Here is a 22,626-nt window from a genome sequence, read left to right on the forward strand (position 1 = left end):
GCCCTAAATTCCATTCATGGATTTAGGTAAAGAACTGCTGACCTTTTATCTCTAAAGTCATTATAAAATATGGATTTAAAATGAAAAATACTCGCAAATACTGGAGCTGACTATTGTGGCAGAATGTGTTTTCCAAAGATAGCCACAACAGTATGTCTAGTACCACATGCTCTTCTAGCACATGCCACTCTCCCAGCAAGAGGTGAAATCTGTCTCGGTGCTATTTGACTCATTTTCAACCAACACAATGCAGCTGAAGTGACAATGCATAGTTTGTGAGGCTTTGTCCAAAATAAAACAAGGCGGCTTTCTCATTGTTCACTTTAACACTTAAACTTGGGCCGACTATTGCTGAGGCCACCGTGTTACGCAGAAGGAAGACCACACGCAGGCACTCTGGTCAACAGTCCCGGTCTCTGGGTGCTCCCAGCACAGGTGCCAGACATGGTGGTGAACAAGCCCTCAAATTATCAAATAATTCATCAAATTGTGGTTGAGAGCCCACTGGCCCATGTGGGAATCGAACCGGCAGCCTTTGGCATTAGGAGCACGGAGCATTAACAGCACCCAGCAGTTGATCCCAACCTTCAACTCTTCCCGACAGAAACCCCAATCATCACAGAGCTGAGAAAACCATCCCCGCTGTGGCCTTTTGAGTTCCCAACTCACAGAATCCACGTGCATAACAAAAAGGGTGTTTTATGCCACTAAATTTTGGACTAGGTATTAAGGAACAATACAGGAATAACTATCTCAGGACCTAATTACGGGTACAAATAACCCCAGAATAAGCTTTTATACATGTAGATAGCCAGGATAGTAGGAGAGAAATCACTTTCAAGTTAATTAACTACTAAGTAAACTCAAGATTGGAATAATTTCCCCTTGATTAGTGCCCGCTGCTATGTAACAATTCATGTACATTTACAGTGAAATTTCTTCTGATTCTGAGACATCTTTGAGCCTTACCTACTAAAATACCTGCATTTTAACAAGACCCCCAGGTGATATGTAGGCCCATGAAGTTTGAGAATCTCTAGATTATAGAATGACCAGCTGTGATGATGTTGGAGACAGGTTAATATAAAAAGAACAGGGGCAGACCCCGTGGGACTCAGGCGGTTGGAGCTCCGTGCTCCTAATGCCAAAGGCTGCCGGTTCGATTCCCACATGGGCCAGTGGGCTCTCAACCACAAGGTTCAACTCCTCAAGTCCCACAAGGGATGGTGGGCTGTGCCCCCTGCAACTAACAACTGGCAAGTGGACCTGGAACTAAACTGCGCCCTCTACAACTACGATTGAAAGGACAACAACTTGACTTGGAAAAAATCCTGGAAGTACACACTGTTCCCCAATAAAGTCCTGTTCCCCTTCCCCAATAAAATCTTTAAAAAAAAAAAAAAAGAAAAAAGAACATAGGCAAATCCATAAAGACAGAAAGCAGAGTAATGATTGCCAGGTGCTGAGGGAAAGGGGAAAAAGGAAATTACTACTGAATACAGTGTTTCTCTCTGGGGTGATAACGTTCTGGAATTAGAGAGTAGTGATGCTTACACAACTGTGTGGATATACTTAAAATCAAGGAATGAACTTTAAAAGGATGAACTTTATGGTATGTGAATTATATCTCAATTTTCAGAAAAGAAGATTAACAGCACTGGGCCCTTTGCAGTCTCTCCTACGAAGGTGTCTAACTGGTTATCTCTGTACTATATGATTGGCTGGTTTCAATACTAGTGGCTGGCTATTATAATTAAAGACAGAGTTACATTAAAAATCATTCTCTTTGATAAAACCACCCAACTTTCTCTTTCCTGTATAAACTATCCAATGTTCAGTAGTTGCATTTTATATAGACTATGAATGGAAACCATGTCTTCATAAACAGAAAAGAGAAGGAATATTAATAGCTTGAGCAGAAAGGAATATATAATCTAGATTGTAGTAATTCCTTGAAATTTTGCAGTATTGCTGTATTTCTAATTATCATGATTACTATTATATGATCTTCTGTATCTTTCCCCAAAATAAGCAATCGAATCTGTGAAATTCAGGTCACCATCTTCACCGAACCCCTACTCCTGCCTACCTCTGCTCTCATGCTCAGTAAATTGTGCCATCAGCTACCTAGTTGATCAAGAGAAACATTGTGGTCAACTTTGTCTTCTCTCTTTTTCCATCACTGAATGTCTATTTCTTCCAACCTCTCTGTTATGCTCTAATACAAACTGCTATCATCTTTTATTTTGGTGTCAGCAAAAACTTCTTAACAGGTTTTCCTTCATCCATTCTTACCTCTCTTCAATCCACTCAGAAGGCAAAGATAGTTTTAAAATTCAAACTTAGTATTCTTTCTCTTAAAAACCTTAAATTATCCTGATGATTTTAGGATAATCCTTAGTAATTTACAAAGTCATTCAAGATGGCCTATTTCAACATTTCTATCCCCAATTCTTCCTCTTAACCCAACCATGTTAGACTTCTTTCATTCCTTTAATGCACCGAGCTCTCTAGTCTTTATTTTGTATTTTTTATACTACTAGTACTTTATGGAGGTATGATTTACATACAGTAAAATTAGCAAGTCTTAAGTGATCAGCATGAATTTTGACACACATACCACCTATGTAACAATCAACCAGATCGAGATATAGAACATTTCTATCACTCAATAAAGTTCACATGTGTCCCTTTCCACTCAACCCTTCCCCCAACTCCTGACAACCACTATTCGGATTTCTACCACAATAGATATTTCTGTCATTCTTAAATTTCATATAAATGATAACAAACCCACATGTATTCTTCTGAGTCTGGCCTCTTACTCATCGTTTCTGAGATTCATCCATGTTACTGTTCAGTTTGCTTTTTTAGACTTGAGTAGTAACCTCTGCTACAGATACACCATAAATTATTTATCCACTCCCCTATTGCTGGACATCTGGATTGTTTCCTGTTTAAGGAGATTATAAATAAAGTTGCTAAGAATGTTCTTCACAAGTTTTCTGTGGTCACATGCAGTGATTCTTCATGGATATATATACCTAGAAATGGAGTTTCTGGGTCATACAATTGTATAAATTGTATGTATAAATTGTATGTATATGTATAAATTCATTAGAAACTGTCAAATTTTTTACCAAAGTGGCTGTACCCTTTTGTGCTTCCATTCCCTCCACATCCTCCCTACAATGTGATGCTCAGTCTTGATTTAGACCTCCTAGTGGGTGTACAGTATTATTTCATCTAGTCTAATTTTTAGTCAAAGTAATATATTTATAATAAAAAAGTAATATCACAGGGATTATAATCAAACAAACCTCTAATCCATCCCCCCCTTTCCCTACATACAACTACTTATAACTTTTTGTGGTTTTGGTTCTTTGGTTTGATTATTTCCTATTTCTAAGTGTTTATATCACTATTCTTCACTTTCAACTTTAAACATTATTGATTTTCTGTTATAATAGATGAAACTAGCTGATTTACACCTCCATCTCCATCTTCCCTCTCCATCTTCTTTACTCAGGTGATCATTTTTACTTCATCTATCGTTTACTTTTAAAATTATTCTTAACACCAATTTTTTGTTTCAACTCTGGACAGTACGTCTATTATTCACACATTAATGAGGGTAACACTAGCTGCTCCAGTACACAAACCCCAAAATTTCAGTTGCTTAATACAACAGAAATTTACGTGTTGCTGTTGTAATAACTCATTAACTTGGTAGGCTTGAAGGGAATTAAAACAGTACACTCTTCCAGTTATTCATAAAACTTATGGGCCTTCCTACACGTTGTTTTCTCAGGCCAAATGCCTTTTCCCACTTCCTTCTCCTTCACCCAGCCAGCTCCTGTCTGTCTTTCAGACTTCCACTACCATAAAACCCCTAAGGAGCCCTCTCAGACTCCCAAGTATGGGCTAGATTATCATCCAGCATTCTGCTTAACATTGTGATGGCACTGATTACATCGTGTCAAAATTGGTGTTTTCTTATCTGTCTCTTCCAAAACAATATATTTCTTAAGGGAAAGGGAAATTTTTTGCTCACTACTGTATCCTCAGCAGTTAGCACAAAGCCTGGATTATAATAGATACTCAAATATTTTATGAAAAATCAACTTATTATTCCCACCATTTATTCATTAAATCATACATGGTTATGGGAAGGAGAATCAGAATGAATCCAGAATTTTAAATAATGAAAACAAATAATCCACAAAGTTTAATTTTTTATTTCAAATAATAATTTGCCTATAGTACTACTGAGAAAACTATATCAGAACACCAAAGTCTTTAGTTGTTGTTAATATGGTTAAAATAACAAATTCAAATAAATTATTACATTTATTAAGAGCCCACTTTGTTCCAAGCATTGTACTAAACAGATTCCAAGGATTCAAGAGTGAATATATCAGACACAATCCCTGACCTAAATTTTATGAAGGCAAAATGAACCTATACTAAAAATACTTTAAAAATGCTAATATATGAACAACAAAAAACCCCTGCAACAATGGGAATCTCAATTCCATAAAGCCCACTAACTGGACTGTTCATTTTTAGGCAAGAGGCAAACAGAGCATTGTAAATTACTAATTAATAACAATTGAGCAATTGTTTATGTGATAAATGATTTCTTTATGCTTCTGGGAAAATTCTGAGTATGAATCTACATACCATACATAACTAGACAGGAAAACAGTTCCAGATAAGAATAAGAAAAACAGATAAAATAAGTACAAACAGTTTTTGTGGAATCACAAACAGCTACAATTGTGGAACAGACGTACTTTGGGCAAATGGTGGGAAAAAAGACAGAAAACACATAAGACACAAGTAAGAAATAAGAAGAGGAACAAGAAATAGGACAAACAATAGGAGAAAAAGAAGTGAAATGAAAAATCAAATGATGGGATTAAATATTACTTAGCATACTAATAAGCTTCACACACGTTTTGAATTCAAGGTAAGAATTTGAGGAACAATTAGAATTTCTTTTCAGAATCTCCTAATGAGTTGTGAAGCCCACAAGTTAATTAAATCACATATAGCACAGTACAGATTTAGCTGAACCCAAAAACAATGGTAATTCAACGCTACCCAAAACAACACACAGAGTGTCAACTCAATTACATGTTCCACAATTAGGTATGCTGACTGATTAGCATTTAGATACTATAATTAAAATGCCTGATTCTTATATATTTAAATGTCATTTCATTATAAATTACTTTCTATTTTTTATAATAAAGGGGTTATAATGATTTTTAAATTATGCATATAAATAGGTTATATCATCTATGAATTTCAATTCAGGATAGTAAAGGGAACAATAAAATAATTGTTATGAAAGGGGGAATTAGGTCAATTGGGGTTGAGAATATACAGCATCTATATTTAGGAGTAAACTTACTGGGTAATAAGGTCTGTAATTCTTAACTTTACTAAATAAACTGTTTCCCTCAGTGTTGTAATATAATTTATAATTCCACTAGCACTACATGACAGTTCCAGTATTCTATATCCTTGCAAATACTTGATACTGTTACCAATTTGCTGGGCAAAAATATGTATCTTACTGTGGTGGTATTTTGTATTTCTATGATCATTAATATAATGATACTGTTACCAATTTGCTGGGCAAAAATATGTATCTTACTGTGGTGGTATTTTGTATTTCTATGATCATTAATATAATTGAGAATCTTTTTTATTTATTCACCATCTGTTTCACTTTTTAAATAAAGTTCTTATTTAACTCTTTGGCCTGTTTTTCTATTGGATTAAAAATACATAACTTTAAGAATTCTCTTTGAGAAAGAATAAAGTTCACACCACACCTGCAACACCCAAAGACCAAAACCACAAATAAAGTTAGGCTTATTAACCAGATTATTTTTAAAATATAAAGTGGTATGGCAAACTTATTAGAAAGGTAGACAAACCAAAAGGTAAAAAAAAGCTTTTCTAAAGTGGAACTTACTTATAGAGAAAAAAGGTGACAAAACAGGTTGTATCCAAACTTCAGTTACTTACTACTCTGCAAATAAGGTTTTCAAATATGTTTTTCTTTTCTTATATTATTTTACTATCAACAATACCTAGCATTATTATCTTGGGCAAATTCAACCCTTTGGCAATCATTTTGTTTCTAATGGTAATTTACTTTCAACTATTTGAATGCTATATTATCTAATCACATCACTAAAATCTACAAACTATAGAATTTCCAATTAATTAAAACATTTTTTTAAGAAAAATAGTCTATTCCAACTTTGAAAACTACTGAGCTGCTGAGTATGCTAAGAAGCTTATAAACCAATATTTGTCTTATCAGTTTATATCATTCTTATTATATACTGAGAATTAATAAAATAATTATAAAATAGAATTATGTTTTGAACAATAATTTCATTCTTTCAAAACGCAAGTATATTAACTCTAGTTTGTATCTGTTAAAGTTCTACTTCATCTTGACTTTGCACTGTTCTGATTGGTTTTTTGCTTGTTAATTAAGCCAAAGATCTCTATTAAAAATGTGCACAGCTTAGGTCACTGATTTAAGAAAAAGATATGTAACTGTGTCAATATGATAATCCACTGGTATTTGAAGTAACTAACCTCCTTAGCCCAATTGTGCTCGATTCTTTGCTTTAATTGTGTTATTGCACCAAATCCCTAACTGTGTGCTTCCGTCTCGGATCCCTGTCACTTTAGATTGCCCTACCCACTAGGCTCTTTCTCTGACTTGAGCCAGCCATTGCCTGGCTAAGTGCCTCCATTTCTCATTTTCCTGGTTACTCCTGAAACCCTACCAGCGGCCTCCCAGGTCCCCAGCCTGCCTTCCCTCCCTCATTATCCCCTCCCTCCTCTTTTCCTCCCTGGCAAAGACCTAGTTCCCAACCCTCACTGCTTAGATAATACAATTTCTACTCCTGCCTCTGGTTGCTATAACACCCCCTAACCTCTAACACTATGACTAATCTCCCCCAATCCCTACTCTAGTTTCCAATGCCTCAGATCCCTGGCCAATGACCTGGACCTCAAATGCCTGTTGCCATTTAGAAAACTATGAAGGGGTAAGATGTATCCCAGCACGTAACATTTTAATTCTGAATGTGTTTCTCCATGGAAACAATGTTATAAGTAGTCTTCAGGTTCTTCAGTATTAGAGTACCATAACTCAGTTACCTATAGGCACATAGGTTTTGGTTGGGTAGACTTGGTAACCTGGGCATCATTTATATCAACGTTTCCTGAGGGAAAAGGTATTTCACATTTCAAATAACTGACTTAAAAAGACTTCCGCCTTCCTGAAAATGCTGCTCTGTATTCTCTCAGCAAGCAACACTGTGTTACAAAGAATAGTGATCAATATATGTTAAATGACTGATATATTGGGGGGGGGAGTGGAGGAGGGCACAATTGTATCTGCTACTATAGTAAATTTTAAATATAATTTAACATTCAAAGACCACAACAAATTAACTGAATTTTTTAGAACAGTATGTACTGGCCCCCCGTTTATTATTACTGATGTAAGCTATGGCCGCCCACAACTTATCCTCCATAACGTTCATGAATTCAACTTAAGAGAAAGGAGGAAAGTTAACCTTAATTGAGAATTGATTATGAGACAAAAGGCTTACATACTATAATTTATTGTTACTGCAATTCTGTGAGATTAGGTACTATTAATTCCACTTTAGACATTTAGAAACTAAGGTTCACAGGAACCAGATGTATTGATAGTTGGTTTACATGATTAATAACTTTATTAGGCAAAAAAAGAAAAAAAGAGAGTACATAGACTGAGAAAGATGTTTAATTCCAAATCCAAATAAATCAAAATAAGTAGTCTGAAGGATGAACTAGAAATAGAAATTAGCTATATTTTAACCTTAGAGCTTAGATGCAGTATGTGCCACTAACATATATGCAAGGGTCAGACTTTCTGCTCTCATGGGCAATTCCTCCCTAAGAACTTGAACATATTTAAAAAGAAGTGCTTTGTCAAAACATTTCATGAGATTTAGTTGATTGATATACTGGTTATAGGGTAGGGCTGAGAATGATCTGGAACATTAGGAAGTTAAGCAGCTCAGAGATTCTGAGAATCTGGGCAACCAGTGGGCTGCTGTATGGCCTACTTCCTTGGGAATGCCAGCCCTAGAAGCAAATCAAGGTATGTCCTGACACCCCTTTACAACAGCTTCATTTCTACAGCTACCTAGAAAATGGATCCTGTTTCTAACAGCAACTTGTCCAACTCCATTATAGAAATAACAGAGAAGTCCAGATACAACCCCAAGTCTATCTGAATCCAAAGTCCATATTCTCTCTCATTTTACAATCTGAAACCAAAGGGATATTTTTTTAAATAAATAATTCATTTTTCCACATCAATATCTTATTTTGAACCTACAATAAGAATAACCAAGATTATGTTGGATTTTATAATTTAGTATCTTCTATGATAAGATACTTTAAAAATTATTTTTTTAAAGTTTACTGGGGTAACAATGGTTAGTAAAGTTACATACGTTTCAAGGGTACAATTCTGTAATACATCATCTATATATCTCATTGAGTGTTCACCACCCAGTCAGTTCTTCCATCACCATATATTTGATCCTGTTTACTCTCATCTACCTTACTCTTAAGTTAAATGTATAGATTCTTAAAAATAATTTACTTTAAACACAGTGAAACAATTTCAACAAAAAATTATATATTCTTTAATTGAAGCTGAAATAAGAAAAAGTTATTATCAATCAGAATAAAAACAATCATTTACTGTTCCTTATTTCAGACTCTGAGCTTAGCCCTTTGCATGCCATTATCAGATTTATTTTTAGTCCTTATTCTGAATATGTCACTATAGCATAATTTTGCTTCAATATTATTCAAGAGAAAAATAAACAACACTAAGAATAAAGAATTAATAGCTAATTAAATCTAATCTAATTAGAGCAGGAATAGGAAATTGATCATTTTTGTACTTTTAGGAGAATAGAGATCTTCAGTTAAAATAAAAGGACTATAAACAGTAACTCAATGTACACAAAAAATAAACAGCACTGCTAAAGGCAACCACAACAATAGCAAATGAAAAAGAGAGCATAATGTATTTTTGTTTGTAACTCTTTTCTTCAATATGATCTAAAAGATACTGCATAAAGAATAATTATAAAACTGTGCTGGTGAGCTTATAATGTACAAGGATATATGCACTTAGGCACTATGCTTCTATAACAGCCATCGAAATTTGTGTCCAATTTCTATCGCGCTGCAGCTAAGTCATTCAGGTAGTGAGAAACTACTACTCAATCTAGAAACTCTGCATACTATGTAAAGTTCTATTAGGCAACCTCTCAATAAAAATATGAAGACTGTGAATGACTTTAAAAGTTAAGCTTTTCTAGCTTCTACACAATAACAAAACAATCAACAAAATGAAAAGTCAACTACATAATCAGAGAAAATATTTGCAAACCATATATCTGATAAGGTTTAATATCCAAAATATATCGGACCTCATTCAATTTAATAGAAAAAATATCCAATTATAACTGAGCAGAGGAATTGAATAGACATTTTCCAAAGAAGACATACAACTAGCCAACAGGTACATGAAAAGGTGCTCAACATCACTAATCATCAAGGAAAGGTAAAACAAAACCACACCTTTTACAATGACTATCATCAAAAAGATAAGAGATAAATGCTGGAGAGGATGTGGAGAAAAGGAAACCCCTGGATTCCTCGGCATATATTAGTCTCTATTTCAATAACAAAGTTTACAATAGGGTTTTCTTTTCCTAATAATCATATACTTTAAATATCACCTAACTACCCAATTAACATATGGATGGTGAATTAACGCTATACTAAATTGTCATACTCTAAAACAGCAAAATTGCACACTAATGATACTCATATTGATTGAGATAATAATGTTTAAGAATTTTAGGGAGTAAAATTTGTGTACAAAATGCATGTTCTCGTAGGATATTTGTAACACCACTTTGCAATTAATAGAACACTCCCAAATTGAACATTTTAAAGCAATATATTTATATTCTAAAGTAAACTTAGGCTTACAGGCTCCTAATAGAATTTGTTTTGTTCTGTTTCTTTACCTATTCAACAAATATTTACGGGGCACACGCTATGCGCCAGGCATTAAAAGATAAGGTCCCTGCCCCTCAAAGTGTGCACAGTCTAGTAAGAAGCTCCCATTCTGAAATCAAAAACTTTACGGTGAGAAAGGACCTCATAGTTCCCTTATTTCACAAATAAGGAAACTAGGACTCATGGTTAATTTAGCTACTAAGACAGACAGACACTCAGGTGTACAGATTTCCTGCCTCAGGAAATAATGGAGAATGTTTTCTCTGCACCACACTTTTTCTTATTACTAACAGTGATGATGGCGTGCTTCCAAGTGAGTCACACAGAAACATGGAACTATTGGCAATGTACGTAACAGTTACCAAATGACAGACAGAAATCCCTATTACATGTGATATTATGATCAAGCCCCTATAAGAAACTGAAGGAATAAATAAGACTCTGAAGAATAAAATAAGGTAATATAATAGTAAGCTTTCTAATCCTTAATTATGGTTTTGATCTATAAAATGGGGATATTAAAAGTACTCGTTTCATATAATTGCTGTGAAAATTAAATTAATACCTGAAAGTACTTAGTAAGCCTGGTACCTAGTAAATACTCCGTAAATGTTAGGTATTCTTACGGACAATCATTACTTAAATGTATATGTGTGTCCTATAAAGAAAAAAAAAAGAAACTATATTTCTTTAAGGAATTATCCTATTATTATGTTAGTCTTATTTTTCTAGCAACTAGTAAAATCTGGCACTAAAACACTTATTTCTGAAAAAAATTTTAATATGCGTAATATCTAACAGTATCATCCCTTTCTCTATAAAGACACATCAGTCCTAAAATTACAGAAAAATATACTAATGAAATTATTTACATTGAATCATAATTTAAATTAATTCCTCACTTAGTTCAGTATTCCTAAGATTATAAACCCTAAATATTAAGAGAATGTTCAAAGATGACTTTTAAATAATTAACAAGTTTATGCAGCTTTTCTCATTTTATATAAACTATCGTTCATTAACATCTTTGAAATAACCATGCATTGTATACATTAATGACACTATTTTATATTAATATCAATCATCATCCAATATCAGTAACAAAATAAATATTTATATCCACTTACTGCAATCTCTCTACAAGCTGACATGGATATTCCTGTTCCTTCAATTTGCTTCAATGCATATTCTTTTTCATCTTTTCTGCATATGAACAAAAAAAAATTATTTTTTGTACACATTATTTTGATTGAAAATTATAACTACAACAACAATGAAAATGCACTGGTCTTGCAGTGATATATAAATACTACTGTCACTATGCATGCACTGCTCATTATTTCTGATATTTCAACTACAGAAATATGAAATACCAAACAAAATTCATGTCACAATGAAAATACCAGACAGACAAAATTCAAAACTGAAACAGAACAGGATACTAAACACAGCACTAGTTTCAAAACTAAACAAACATAAACTCAAGCATATTGCAAGATAATTCTACTCCTGTCTTAATTATCTGGAGTCTACGAAAGCATTTTGTTATAAACATTAACCACAAAAATAAATGGCAGATGTAAACTCCTATATTCATTTAAAGTAATTTCATAGTGTAAGAACCACTAAATAGGAGGGAGGAGCTATGAAAAAATGTTGACAGACTGGGATACCCTATTACTCACCTAGGATAAAGGACAGACATTCAAAAGTCCCAAGACCTCAACCAAAAGCCTTGGAAAGACTTCAAAACTTCAGCCAACACCTCATTCACAAGAACTCTAAGAAAAACCCAGTAGTTAACAGTGAACCATCCAAACAATGGAAGTAGGATTAAGAATTCTGGGAACCTACAGTAATTACCAGGGTGCTTAACCAAGGGAAGACAGCATTTCAATAATGGTGACACAGTCCATAAAAACATTGAGAGCATCAGATGAGTGGCTAGTGCCACACAGTATCCTCAGGGTACTGACTCCAGAAGCAGCCACACCAAGATCCCAGCTAAATGTCACAAATGCAGTTCATACCATGGAGTTCTGATAAGAGGAGTATAATCCATGCCCTCCAAATTTTGTCTTTTGATCACTGTATTTTGCAGTATATAATGCGCATTTTTGCCCAAATTTGTGAGGAAAAAATAAGGATGCGCATAATTCTATCCATATAAATGTTTTTAATTCCTTTATTTATGCTTATGAGTTAAAAGTGTAACTCTAGAAATCAATAACGATATCCGTCTGCAAAATAATACTCGGGAATATGATCATCGGTTTTGTTGAACTTACGATGAACTTGCAACGAGTTCTTGGCCTTATATGATGTGTAACTATCATAAATTTGTTACCGGTACATAAAACTTTTTGTACCTTGTATCTATTCTTGTGTTTTGTAATTATTTGTTACATAAAATTTCTTGTACCATGATATGCTAAAAAATAAATACTAAAATTTCTTTATAACACAAAAAACAAGTACTTAAATGTAAACAAATAAAAATTTGAATTAAAAAGTTAAAGCAGGGGCCGGCCCGGTGACTCAGGCAGTTAGAGCTCCATGCTCCTAACTCCTAAGGCTGCCGGTTCGATTCCCACATGGGCCAGAGGGCTCTCAACCACAAGGTTGCCAGTTCAATTCCTCGAGTCCCGCAAGGGATGGTGCACTGCACCCCCTGCAACTAGCAACAGCAATTGGACCTGTAGCTGAGCTGCGCCCTCCACAACTAAGACTGAAAGGACAACAACTTGACTTGGAAAAAAGTCCTGGAAGTACACACTGTTCCCCAATAAAGTCCTGTTCCCCTTCCCCAATTAAAAAAAAAAAGTCTTTAAAAAAAAAAAGTTAAAGCAAAAGAAGTTTTCCCTGAAAAGTTGGGCCAAAAACGTGGGTGTGCATTATACATGGGAGTGCATTATACACGGCAAAACACAGTCTACTGTGTTAGAGCCTTAGCAAGGTATCACCATGTCACGATGGTTTCACCAAATGGTAGTACCTAAGTACTGCCACACCTGTCCTACTTACCTATTGCTCATTTTCCCCATTCTGTGTTTACTAGCAGATAAAGCAGTTTAAGAAGTTATCAGGTTATTCATAATATGTATTTAAAAACATTTAAAGTGCGTTTTGAAGATTCTCACAATCACCTATGCTTTGAGCAAGTAACTGAGTTAGGGTTACTTTCCCCCACAACCAGTTTGAAAACTACATCCATTTCTCTTCCAATACATGGCATTCAAGGTAATTAAGCGGCACTTTGGTAAAGAGAAAATACACCAGACATATCAACAGGATGGTCTCTTATGCAGTTAATAAAATGATAATCATGAAGGTCATTAGAAACATGGAAAATGTTTGCCATATACTACTGAGAAAACACAAATTATACCATATAAAATAAACATATATCTAGACATATGTGGAAAGTAATATAAAAAATAAAAAACAGTTGTGTTAAAATGTAGGAAGTTACATTAGCTTTAGTGCTAATATTATATTGTCTTCTGAATTAGAATTAGAGGGAAATAGAAAAAACGCCAAAATGATTTGACATTATGAAAACAGTCAACTACTAAAACAATCTTTAGTATTGTCAAAGTGGTATCTTAGGCATGTTTTCAAGAGCAAATTCAAAAACAGGGAAAGTTTAAGTGATCATTTTTTTTCCTTTTTCTGTCTGTTTCCTCCAAACATAAAACTAGACTATTTTCAGACTACCCAGAAACCACTAAAGAAGTACAAAACAGCAGGTGGCTGAATGTAATTAAAACCAGATGTCTCCCGCCACCTTAAATATATATGTATATGTGTGAGAGCACTTGTGCCTGAAATGCTTAACACAGTGCTTACAATGTAAATTTCATAATTTAATAATTAAGTTAACTACCAGGTATCTATTGCAGAATAAACTTAATAAATTATTAAACTTGATTAGCTTTCTGAGAAAATTTTCATAGAAAATCATAATTTTTAAACAGAAATAAAATAAATAAATTTCAAACCCCAGTTCCCCTAAATGAACTGCTCCAGACGCTCATGTAATTGCATAGTTTTATTTTTAATACTGTAAAGAATATTACACAATCTGGATAGGTTATCGTTGCTATGGAAACTATAAGATATTTGCAGTAAGTCAAAAAGTACAAAATTAACACATCACATTAATGACTTCTGAATTTCATATCCAGGCTGTCAAAGGAATTTGAAAGCTTGGGCAGAATAGACTGACGCATAGACTTCTTACTTTGAATTATATGGGTGGGATCTAGGAACAAACCCAATAATTATTTCACTTAATAAGTTTAAATATAACTTCCATCTGCTAAATTAATAAAATACTCAAAGATATGCAAACTTCAAATTTATTTGCAGCTTTTACATTGAAGACTAAAAGAAAGCGCATATATCGTTATCATTTCTCTTGCATATTAACATCAGATGTAAGCAATGATGTGGCACCTCTGAGGTTTACCATATGAAGAAGTGGCAGCATCCCAGCAGGCATATGGGGCTCACTTTCACCACCGTACTATGTCAATGCGAATCTTCAGTCAAATGCCAATACCTTAGTTATGAAACTAAAAATGGTCCTTTCCCACAATGCCCACAAATATTTCAATGACTAGCACGTGGGGCAGGGAAGCTTTATTGCTCTCAACCCATGTGAGTGCCCCTCTCCAGGAGTTCCTCCAAAAGGTGGGGACAGTTCATCATGCCCCACAGCTTACATGTCTCGGGTACACCTAATATTAAGTATCATAAAAGTAATAATCTGCTCTTTCACGTGACAAGGCTGAAAAGCCAGTGAACCTGCCCTACGCTGCTCTGATAACCTGGCTTTTACAAGCAGCTTAGTTCTTTCTTAAAACTATTTTATTTCTAAATTACTCTTATTTCTAAATAAAAGTAGTATTTTACTGTAATAAAGACAAAGGAATTTCAAAGCCTTCAGGTAAGCTGCTCTCTAAATTTTAGTGCATATTTGATACTATGGTTAGAGCAACTGCATACTGAAAATAATCAAAGGAGTTTACTAAATAAATCCAGGAGAATTAAAAATATATAAATGTGTAATATAAACATGGATATATTTAATTTAAAATGTGTTTAATTTAATGACATTTCTCCTATACATTAGTAATGCGTATGAAAACCATGCAGGCTTCAATTTCAGCAGTCACAAAGAAATCAACTATTCAACAGGAACATTATGTAACAACAAAACAGAAAAATTAGTTTAGCAGAGACTGTGATCCTATTACTTTTTCCATCTGAGACACTATGTTCTAGAAAACTCCTGATGCAAGCAATTCTATAGATAGTAGAAAAAATAAGAAGCACATAGTTGTGCAAACTATAGAAATCATTGCCTTAAAATAAAAGCTTTAACCAGACTCAGTGGTAGCATTTAAATGTAATTCAGGGAAGAACTGCTCAAGCCAAAAGAAACAAGATCAGTATGTAGGAACATGTCTTGAATGGATTAGGAACTGGCTTAAAGAAAAAGATAGTCGCATACCTTTCAATGCCTACCTGTCAGTCTAAACTTGGTGACCAGCCTCCAGCAAGGTGAAGCATCCTTCCGCAGCCTGTATGCACAACTAGAGTTAAGGCCAGAAACCTATTTCCTATAATCATAACTAGGCCCAAGGCTTTTTGGCACCTATCAATACTACTACCAGGTGTGCAGTTCATCCCTGGGCCATCTTTGGTCCCAAGGACCCATGGCAGACAAAAATTTAGAAACATCTTTTAAGAAAAAAAGGCGGAAATTCAAGCTCAAGAAAGGCTGAGGGAAAATTTTTAGTCTTCAAATTAGTAGGGTTAAAATCCATTTATGTTTCTAAGGAAAACAAAAGAAACTTACTATTTTATTTTACATCAACCAACAAACAACTACTGAATAAATATTATATGCCCAACACTATGCCAAACTCTGAGGATGAACAAAATTAGAAACTTACCCTAGATATCTGTGATACCCTAGATATCACGGAGGTCACAATTCAGCCAGAAAAAGATTCTGGGTGAGCAGGAAATATAAACAAATAACTCTGATATGACTTCTTCTGCATCTAAGAAGTACGCGTCACAGGCACAGAGACAATGAGACTAGTATTTCTTTCAGAGCTTTAAGGAAGGTAACTACAAGAGTAGTGCCTTTAAGAGAGGAGTTTCTCAGGCACAGAACAGATGAGGGTGATAGAGAATTCCAGGCAGAAGTACAGCAGGAGCGTATTCCGACAGAAGCAGAAGCATATCCAGGCAGAAGAATATTCAAGAAATCGCGGGTATGTTCAGTACAGCTGGAAACTGGGGGCATGATGACAGGGGCAAGAAATGAGGTTAGAAAAGAAAAGGGACTGTGTGAGCGCAGCAAAGAAGCTTGTATGTCATTATGTAAACGGTGTGGAATGAAAGGTTTTTAGAACAGAGAAGGTACACTAACAGATCTTTGCTCAGAAATGTAACTGTAGTGGCAGAGCAAATATTTGGTAGGTTGTGTCAAAAGTACAGATAGGAAAAGATGACAGACTAGATTAGAATAGTAGCACAGAACAAACATGGGTTCAAAAGACATTTCTGAGTCAGAACTGACAAAATTTAGTAATCCCTTTGATTCTGTAAGTCAAGGAAAGGAAGACACTGAAGATGGATAAAGTTTTCACTTTGTCTAATCCTGTGAATGAAAATACCATTAACCAAAGAAATGATGATGTAAATAAATGGAGACCAGGAAATATAGATTGTATTCTAAAGGCAACTACAGTTATGTATGAAGATTATTCTTATTAGGAAGGACTGAAATTAGAAGTGTGAAAAACAATCAGGAGGTTACTGTTAAGTGTGAGAAGTGAGAACTTGGATTACTGTAATGGAATGTTAGCTTCAAAAGAGGTTTGACGACCATGTTACAACCTTTTCATTTTAAAGACGAAGAAACTAGGCCAGCAGCTACAGGAGAGCTGGGACGAAATCTTCTAATTCCAAGTCCAACATTCTCTATAACAGGGTTGTTAATAGTAAGACTGGAGAAAAGAAGGAACACAGTCATGTGTGTGACAGTCATTTTAAAGGAGGAATTGGCAGGACCAAATGAATAAATAATGAAGATTAAGATGACTAAACCAAGGATAAATCTGAGATTGGTTGATGGGAAAAATAATATTAACAAGATGTGAGTCAGGGTCTCAGAAGGTTCTTAAGCTCATAAACGATTCTTTTAGATAGAAACTCCAACCAAAAATGAAAATATCTGAGAAGTTCAGAAAGGAGATGTCCTAAAGATGTTTATTGAGGGCCTACTACAGTAGTTTCAGCTTGAAAGGACTTGAGCTTACATGTGATACTGGATTAGAGGAAGTAGCACATAGAAAAGATGACTTTTTGGTGCCGAGGAAAAAAAAACTTGAGGCAAGGAGGGAGGAGACAGAGGGAAGAAAAAAGACAGAATAATTTCTGAGCACTTCTCTTTCACATCCCTTGAGAAGACAAACAATTCTATGAATTCATCCTTCAAGTTTTCTTTCCAAAACCCTAAGAGTAGAATTCAAATAATGAAATCATCATAAATAAAGTAACTAAGATGGTACAGTAATCCCAGTTTTTATAACTAGGTGTTACCAATAAGACATTATTCAAACAATATGATACCTGAGTCTCGCCAAAAAAAATTTTTTTTAAAGAACGCTGGCATAAATCAATGTTACATCCCTTTCTTTAATATGTGATGGTTTGGTTTAGATGGTTAAGAGACTTCCACATCACACAGAAAAATAAGAAAAACAAATATGGAATAAAAATTTGGAAAATCAAAAAAGATCATTTAGTTTTACATTGGTATCATATGGAATAATTCAATATCATTAAGTCAGTATTTAGACAGCCTAGTAGTAATGATTCCTTATTTGGGAACTCTTTCCTTTATTATATAATACCACAATATTTTAAATTCATCATGAAATTTTCCAAAAATGAACAAACAAATGACAGTGATACTCCATGTATCACAGAGCTTCAATAAATACCAACACATGGCCAGTCTTTTTTCCACTGCTTCCCCTTTTCTTGATTATTTTGAAACAAAACCCAGACATTACATCATTTGATTCATAAACAGTTCGATACCGTATTTTTAATTATCAGAAATTTTTTTGGTTTAAATAATAGTACTTTGAAATAATTCTGAAATATTAAAAATTCTGTAATACAAGTTACTGTTATTTTGTATTCCCCATATTAATGAATGTCAAATAATACTAGCACTTTCTTTATGCTTTCATCTATCAAATAGTCCATCTATTCATTATCTATAAACATCACCAAAATACAGTAAGTCTCCCTTACTGAAATTCAGGATTCCCTTGTTACGTGGGAATCTGACAAGTTTCCCTCTTTGCCTTCATTCTTTAGAAAGACTGCCTTTTTTAGTCTCTCTTCCTAAAAACTGATTTATCAATTAACATTATCTCTTGCTCTAAAAAAAAAATCTTCATTTTATACTATTTCCTTCATTCAGAATTCTAAGTCAGATAAACATTTACTATTTTAAAGGCCCTAAAATGACAAAATTTCAGAAACTTCTATTATGTCAAATTGTTATTGCTCAGAAGTGATTTTAATTAGAACAAATATATCTGCTATCAAGGCTTAAGACTTCAGGCATGAAAAGTGTTAAGTTTAAAATGTAAATAATTAAGGACTACATTACACAGAAAGTAATTATTAGCAAACATTGAGTGTAAACCAAAGTTTTAATATAAAACATTATTTTCCTTTGAGAATTCATGACTCTCAAGTGAGACTTACTTGCTACAAAAGGTAATATAGCAAGTAATGCCAGACATTCCTTTCAGAAATGTTTTACTAAGCATGTGCTGTGTGCCAGGCACTGTGCTGGGCTCTAGACAGAGTGGGAAGAACAAGACAATCCTTTCCCTTGTGAACCGATACACAGAGGGATACACAAGCAAGGGACATAAGCTGATAAGCACAACAGCAGATATGTGTGCAAAGTACATTGAATAAAGAAAGGTTTGGTTCTGGTAGAGGACCTAGATACAGAGGGCTATCAGGTAAAAAGAATTTTCAAAGGGAACATCCACATGGACCTTGAGAGATGAGAAGGCTTTCACAAAGCAAACAAAAGGAGTCAGGGCCTTATGGACACCAGAAATGCATGGACAAAGTCTGAAGATTAAAATCCATGCTATATTCAAGAAATCAGCAGAAGACAAGTGAGTATAGCTAGAACACAAGACATGAAGTAACACATGAAAAGAGTAAAGAAGATGGAATTAGCATAGTCTTGTATGGTATGCTAAAAAGTTGGCATTTTTCCTGTAAAATTGGCAGCCATTAGAAGTTTCAAGCAAGAGAAACATATGATCGAACTGGCATTCTCAATAAGCGGACAGTATGCAGAACGGATCAGAGGATTTAAAGTCAAAGGTAAAAGTTTTAGGAAGGGTTGCTAAGAACCAAAATTAGAGTAAATATACTAAGAATGGAGAGAATGTGTTCAAGAAGCATTCCAGAGATAGGCTTATCTATTGTGGCCACAGATGAGGTATGATCAAAAAATATGGTGAATGTTTAAATCAAAAATAACATTACGGTAAAAGACACGTTGCCATTAATCCTCCTCAAAATACTCCTGCTCACTTGGAACACACGTATCCCATCATTCTTGCCGCTTTCTGAAGCAGTTCTGGAAGTCCCCTTTCGTGAGTATCTTTAGTTTCGCTGTCGTGGCTGCCTCAACGTCCTGAATCGATTCAAAATATCTACCTTTCTTGGTTATGTTGACTTTGGGGAAAAGCCAGAAGTCACACGGTGCCAGATTCGGTGAATAAGGTAGATGAGGACACACCGTAATGTTTTTATCTGACAGAAATTGCCGTACCTAAAGCGATGTGTGAGACAAAGCCTTTCTGTTGTGATTACAAAATACAGTAAACGCTGCTGCCAAGTGCCATCCAACAGAAAGGCAGGGATCTTCAATATTGGAAGTGGCACGTGGAACAGTATGTGACAAGTTTCAACTTGTTCCATGCAGCCAGTCGGGAGTGAGCTATGGTTGTTGAGAGGAGGTGTGTTTAAAGTACTATAAATCATCCTCCATCATGACAACGCTCTGTGTCACATATCGCTTTTGGTATACGGCAATTTCTGTCAAATAAAAACATTACAATGTGTCCTCATTCACCTTGTTCACAGGATCTGGCACCATGTGACTTCTGGCTCTTCCCCAAAGTCAAAATGATTCAGGACATCGAGGCAGCCACTACAGCACAACTAAAGACACTCACGAAAGACGACTTTCAGAACTGCTTCAGAAAGTGCCAAAAATGATGGGGTAAGTGTGTTCAAATCGAGGGGAAGTATTTTGAAGGGGGTTAATGGCAATGCGTTTTTTACTGTAATACATTTGTAATTTAAACATTCACCATATTTTTGAATCATACCTCGTATTTGACAGCTGCTGATGTTTTGCAAACACATGACTAGTAGGTCAAGCACTTCGTTCAAAACTCTCTCAGGAAACGTACATACTCTATTTTGTTAGTACAATTACTTATAATTGACTCCTGTTTTTCCCAAATCAGTAAGGAGACTACCTTATTCATTTCTATGTATTCTTCAGGAACTAACAAAGTAACTTGCAAATAGTAAAAACTAAACACTTGTTGTAGTGAAAAAGATTTGTTTATTAGTCTTGATCAACTTAAAAAAACATTTCAGCATAACAAAATCTGGAAAACCTTCTTTTAAAAGTATGTATTTTTTGGGTGGATGGATGGCTCAGTTGGTTAGAGCGCGAGCTCTCAACCAAGTTGCTGGTTCAGTTCCCACATGGGATAGTGGGCTGCGCCTCCTGCAACTGAAGATTGAAAACGGCGACTGGACTTGGAGCTGAGCTGCACCCTCCACAACTAGATTGAAGGACAATGACTTGGAGCTGATGGGCCCTGGAGAAACACACTGTTCCCAAATATTCCCCATAAAAATAAAATATTCTAGAAAATAAAGTGGCAATAATAATCAAACACCAATATTTGTGTTGGAAAAGTAATCATATCTAAAAATTCAACAGAAAGTACCTATCTCCTTCTAGGAGAGAAGAAGAAAAATACAAATATTTTGTCATTCTCAAATCCATCCTGTCAGATCATATAGAACTAGAACAATCTGCTCCTTTAGGTACATTTTCAAATTTCAGTGTTCATGAAATCATCTCCAATCGTAAGTATCAATGAAAACAAAGTACTCAAAAGAGAAATAGTCAAGATGTCAAAATCAACACTTAAAACTTAACAAAATTTAAATATACCTAAGTTTTTCACCATACTACCAAAGGTTCTGCCAAACCTAGATCACTGAGGAATCTTCTTTTGATAAAAATATAGGTTTTGCATGTTTTTCCTAGCTGATCTGAACTACTGTGATAATAGAGAATGTGATATGTATTATAAGAAATATATATTTTGGTCTTCCAAAGGAGCTCACAGCTCCTAAAACTCCTCTAATTTCCTAAGTGGTAAGAGCATTTTTTATATAATATTTGAGTTTTGTTCCTGGAATAGCTCCAGAAGGATAAAAACGAAAAAAAGCTCTTTTATTCAGAAGCCCCTTTCAACCACACCTAAGTTTTGGAAAGTCCCTAGGAAAGGAAAACAACCCACGCGCCACTCCCACCCCGAAGAGGAGGCTGGAGGTTGAATTAATCACCAACGATCAACAATTTAACCAATCATGCCTACACAATAAAATCACCATAAAAATCCCTCAAGTATAGAGTTCAGAGAGCTTTTAGGTGGGTGAACCAAAACACATCCATTTGCCTGAAGGGTGAGGCACTCCAAAATTCCATGGGGACAGAAGCTCCTGTGCTCAGGACCCTTCCGGACAGAGACCTAGTCTTATGTATTCTTCATCTGACTGTTCATTTGTGTCCTTTAATATATCCTTTGTAATAAACCAGTAACCTAGTATGTAAACTGTCTTCCTGAGTTCTGTGAGCCATTCTAACAAATGATGGAACCAAAGGAAGGGTTATGGAAACCTCTGATTTGAAGCCAAGTCAGACAAAAGTTGGGAGTAACTAACTTGGGGCCCACCACCTGTGACTGGCGTCTAAAGTGGGAGCAGGGAGCAATCTTATGGGACTGAGCCCTTAACCTGTGGAGTCTGCATCAACTCCAAGCAGCTGATGTCAAAATTGAGTTAAACTGGAGGATACGTAGCTGGTCAGTATGGGGAAAACCCACACATCTGGTAACAGAAGTGTTCTGGGAAGTGTTGGGTGTAAGTGGAGTTGTGAATAGAAAGAGAAACAGTTTTCCCTTTCAAAGAGTCAAACAGAGTTTTCCTTTTCAAAGAGTCTATTTCCTAATACTACAATAGGTATTCTTACTAGAACCCAAACCATTTGAACCATTACAATCCACAATCTCTGAAATACACTTGAAAGAAAAAAGTGAATTC

General features: G+C 35.0%; 1 protein-coding gene across 1 annotated transcript in view; it reads right to left on the reverse strand.

Moving 5' to 3' along the window:
* CDK19 (cyclin dependent kinase 19) overlaps positions 1-22,626 on the reverse strand; it is a 130,065-nt gene that overhangs the window by 71,865 nt on the left and 35,574 nt on the right. Inside the window, exon 2 of the mRNA XM_033097548.1 lies at positions 11,268-11,343. Coding sequence (XP_032953439.1) covers positions 11,268-11,343 — 76 coding nt within the window. The remainder of the gene's footprint in view (positions 1-11,267; positions 11,344-22,626) is intronic.

The sequence above is a fragment of the Rhinolophus ferrumequinum genome, chromosome 3, assembly GCF_004115265.2.
Source record: "Rhinolophus ferrumequinum isolate MPI-CBG mRhiFer1 chromosome 3, mRhiFer1_v1.p, whole genome shotgun sequence".
In the NCBI taxonomy this organism is placed as follows: domain Eukaryota; kingdom Metazoa; phylum Chordata; class Mammalia; order Chiroptera; family Rhinolophidae; genus Rhinolophus; species Rhinolophus ferrumequinum.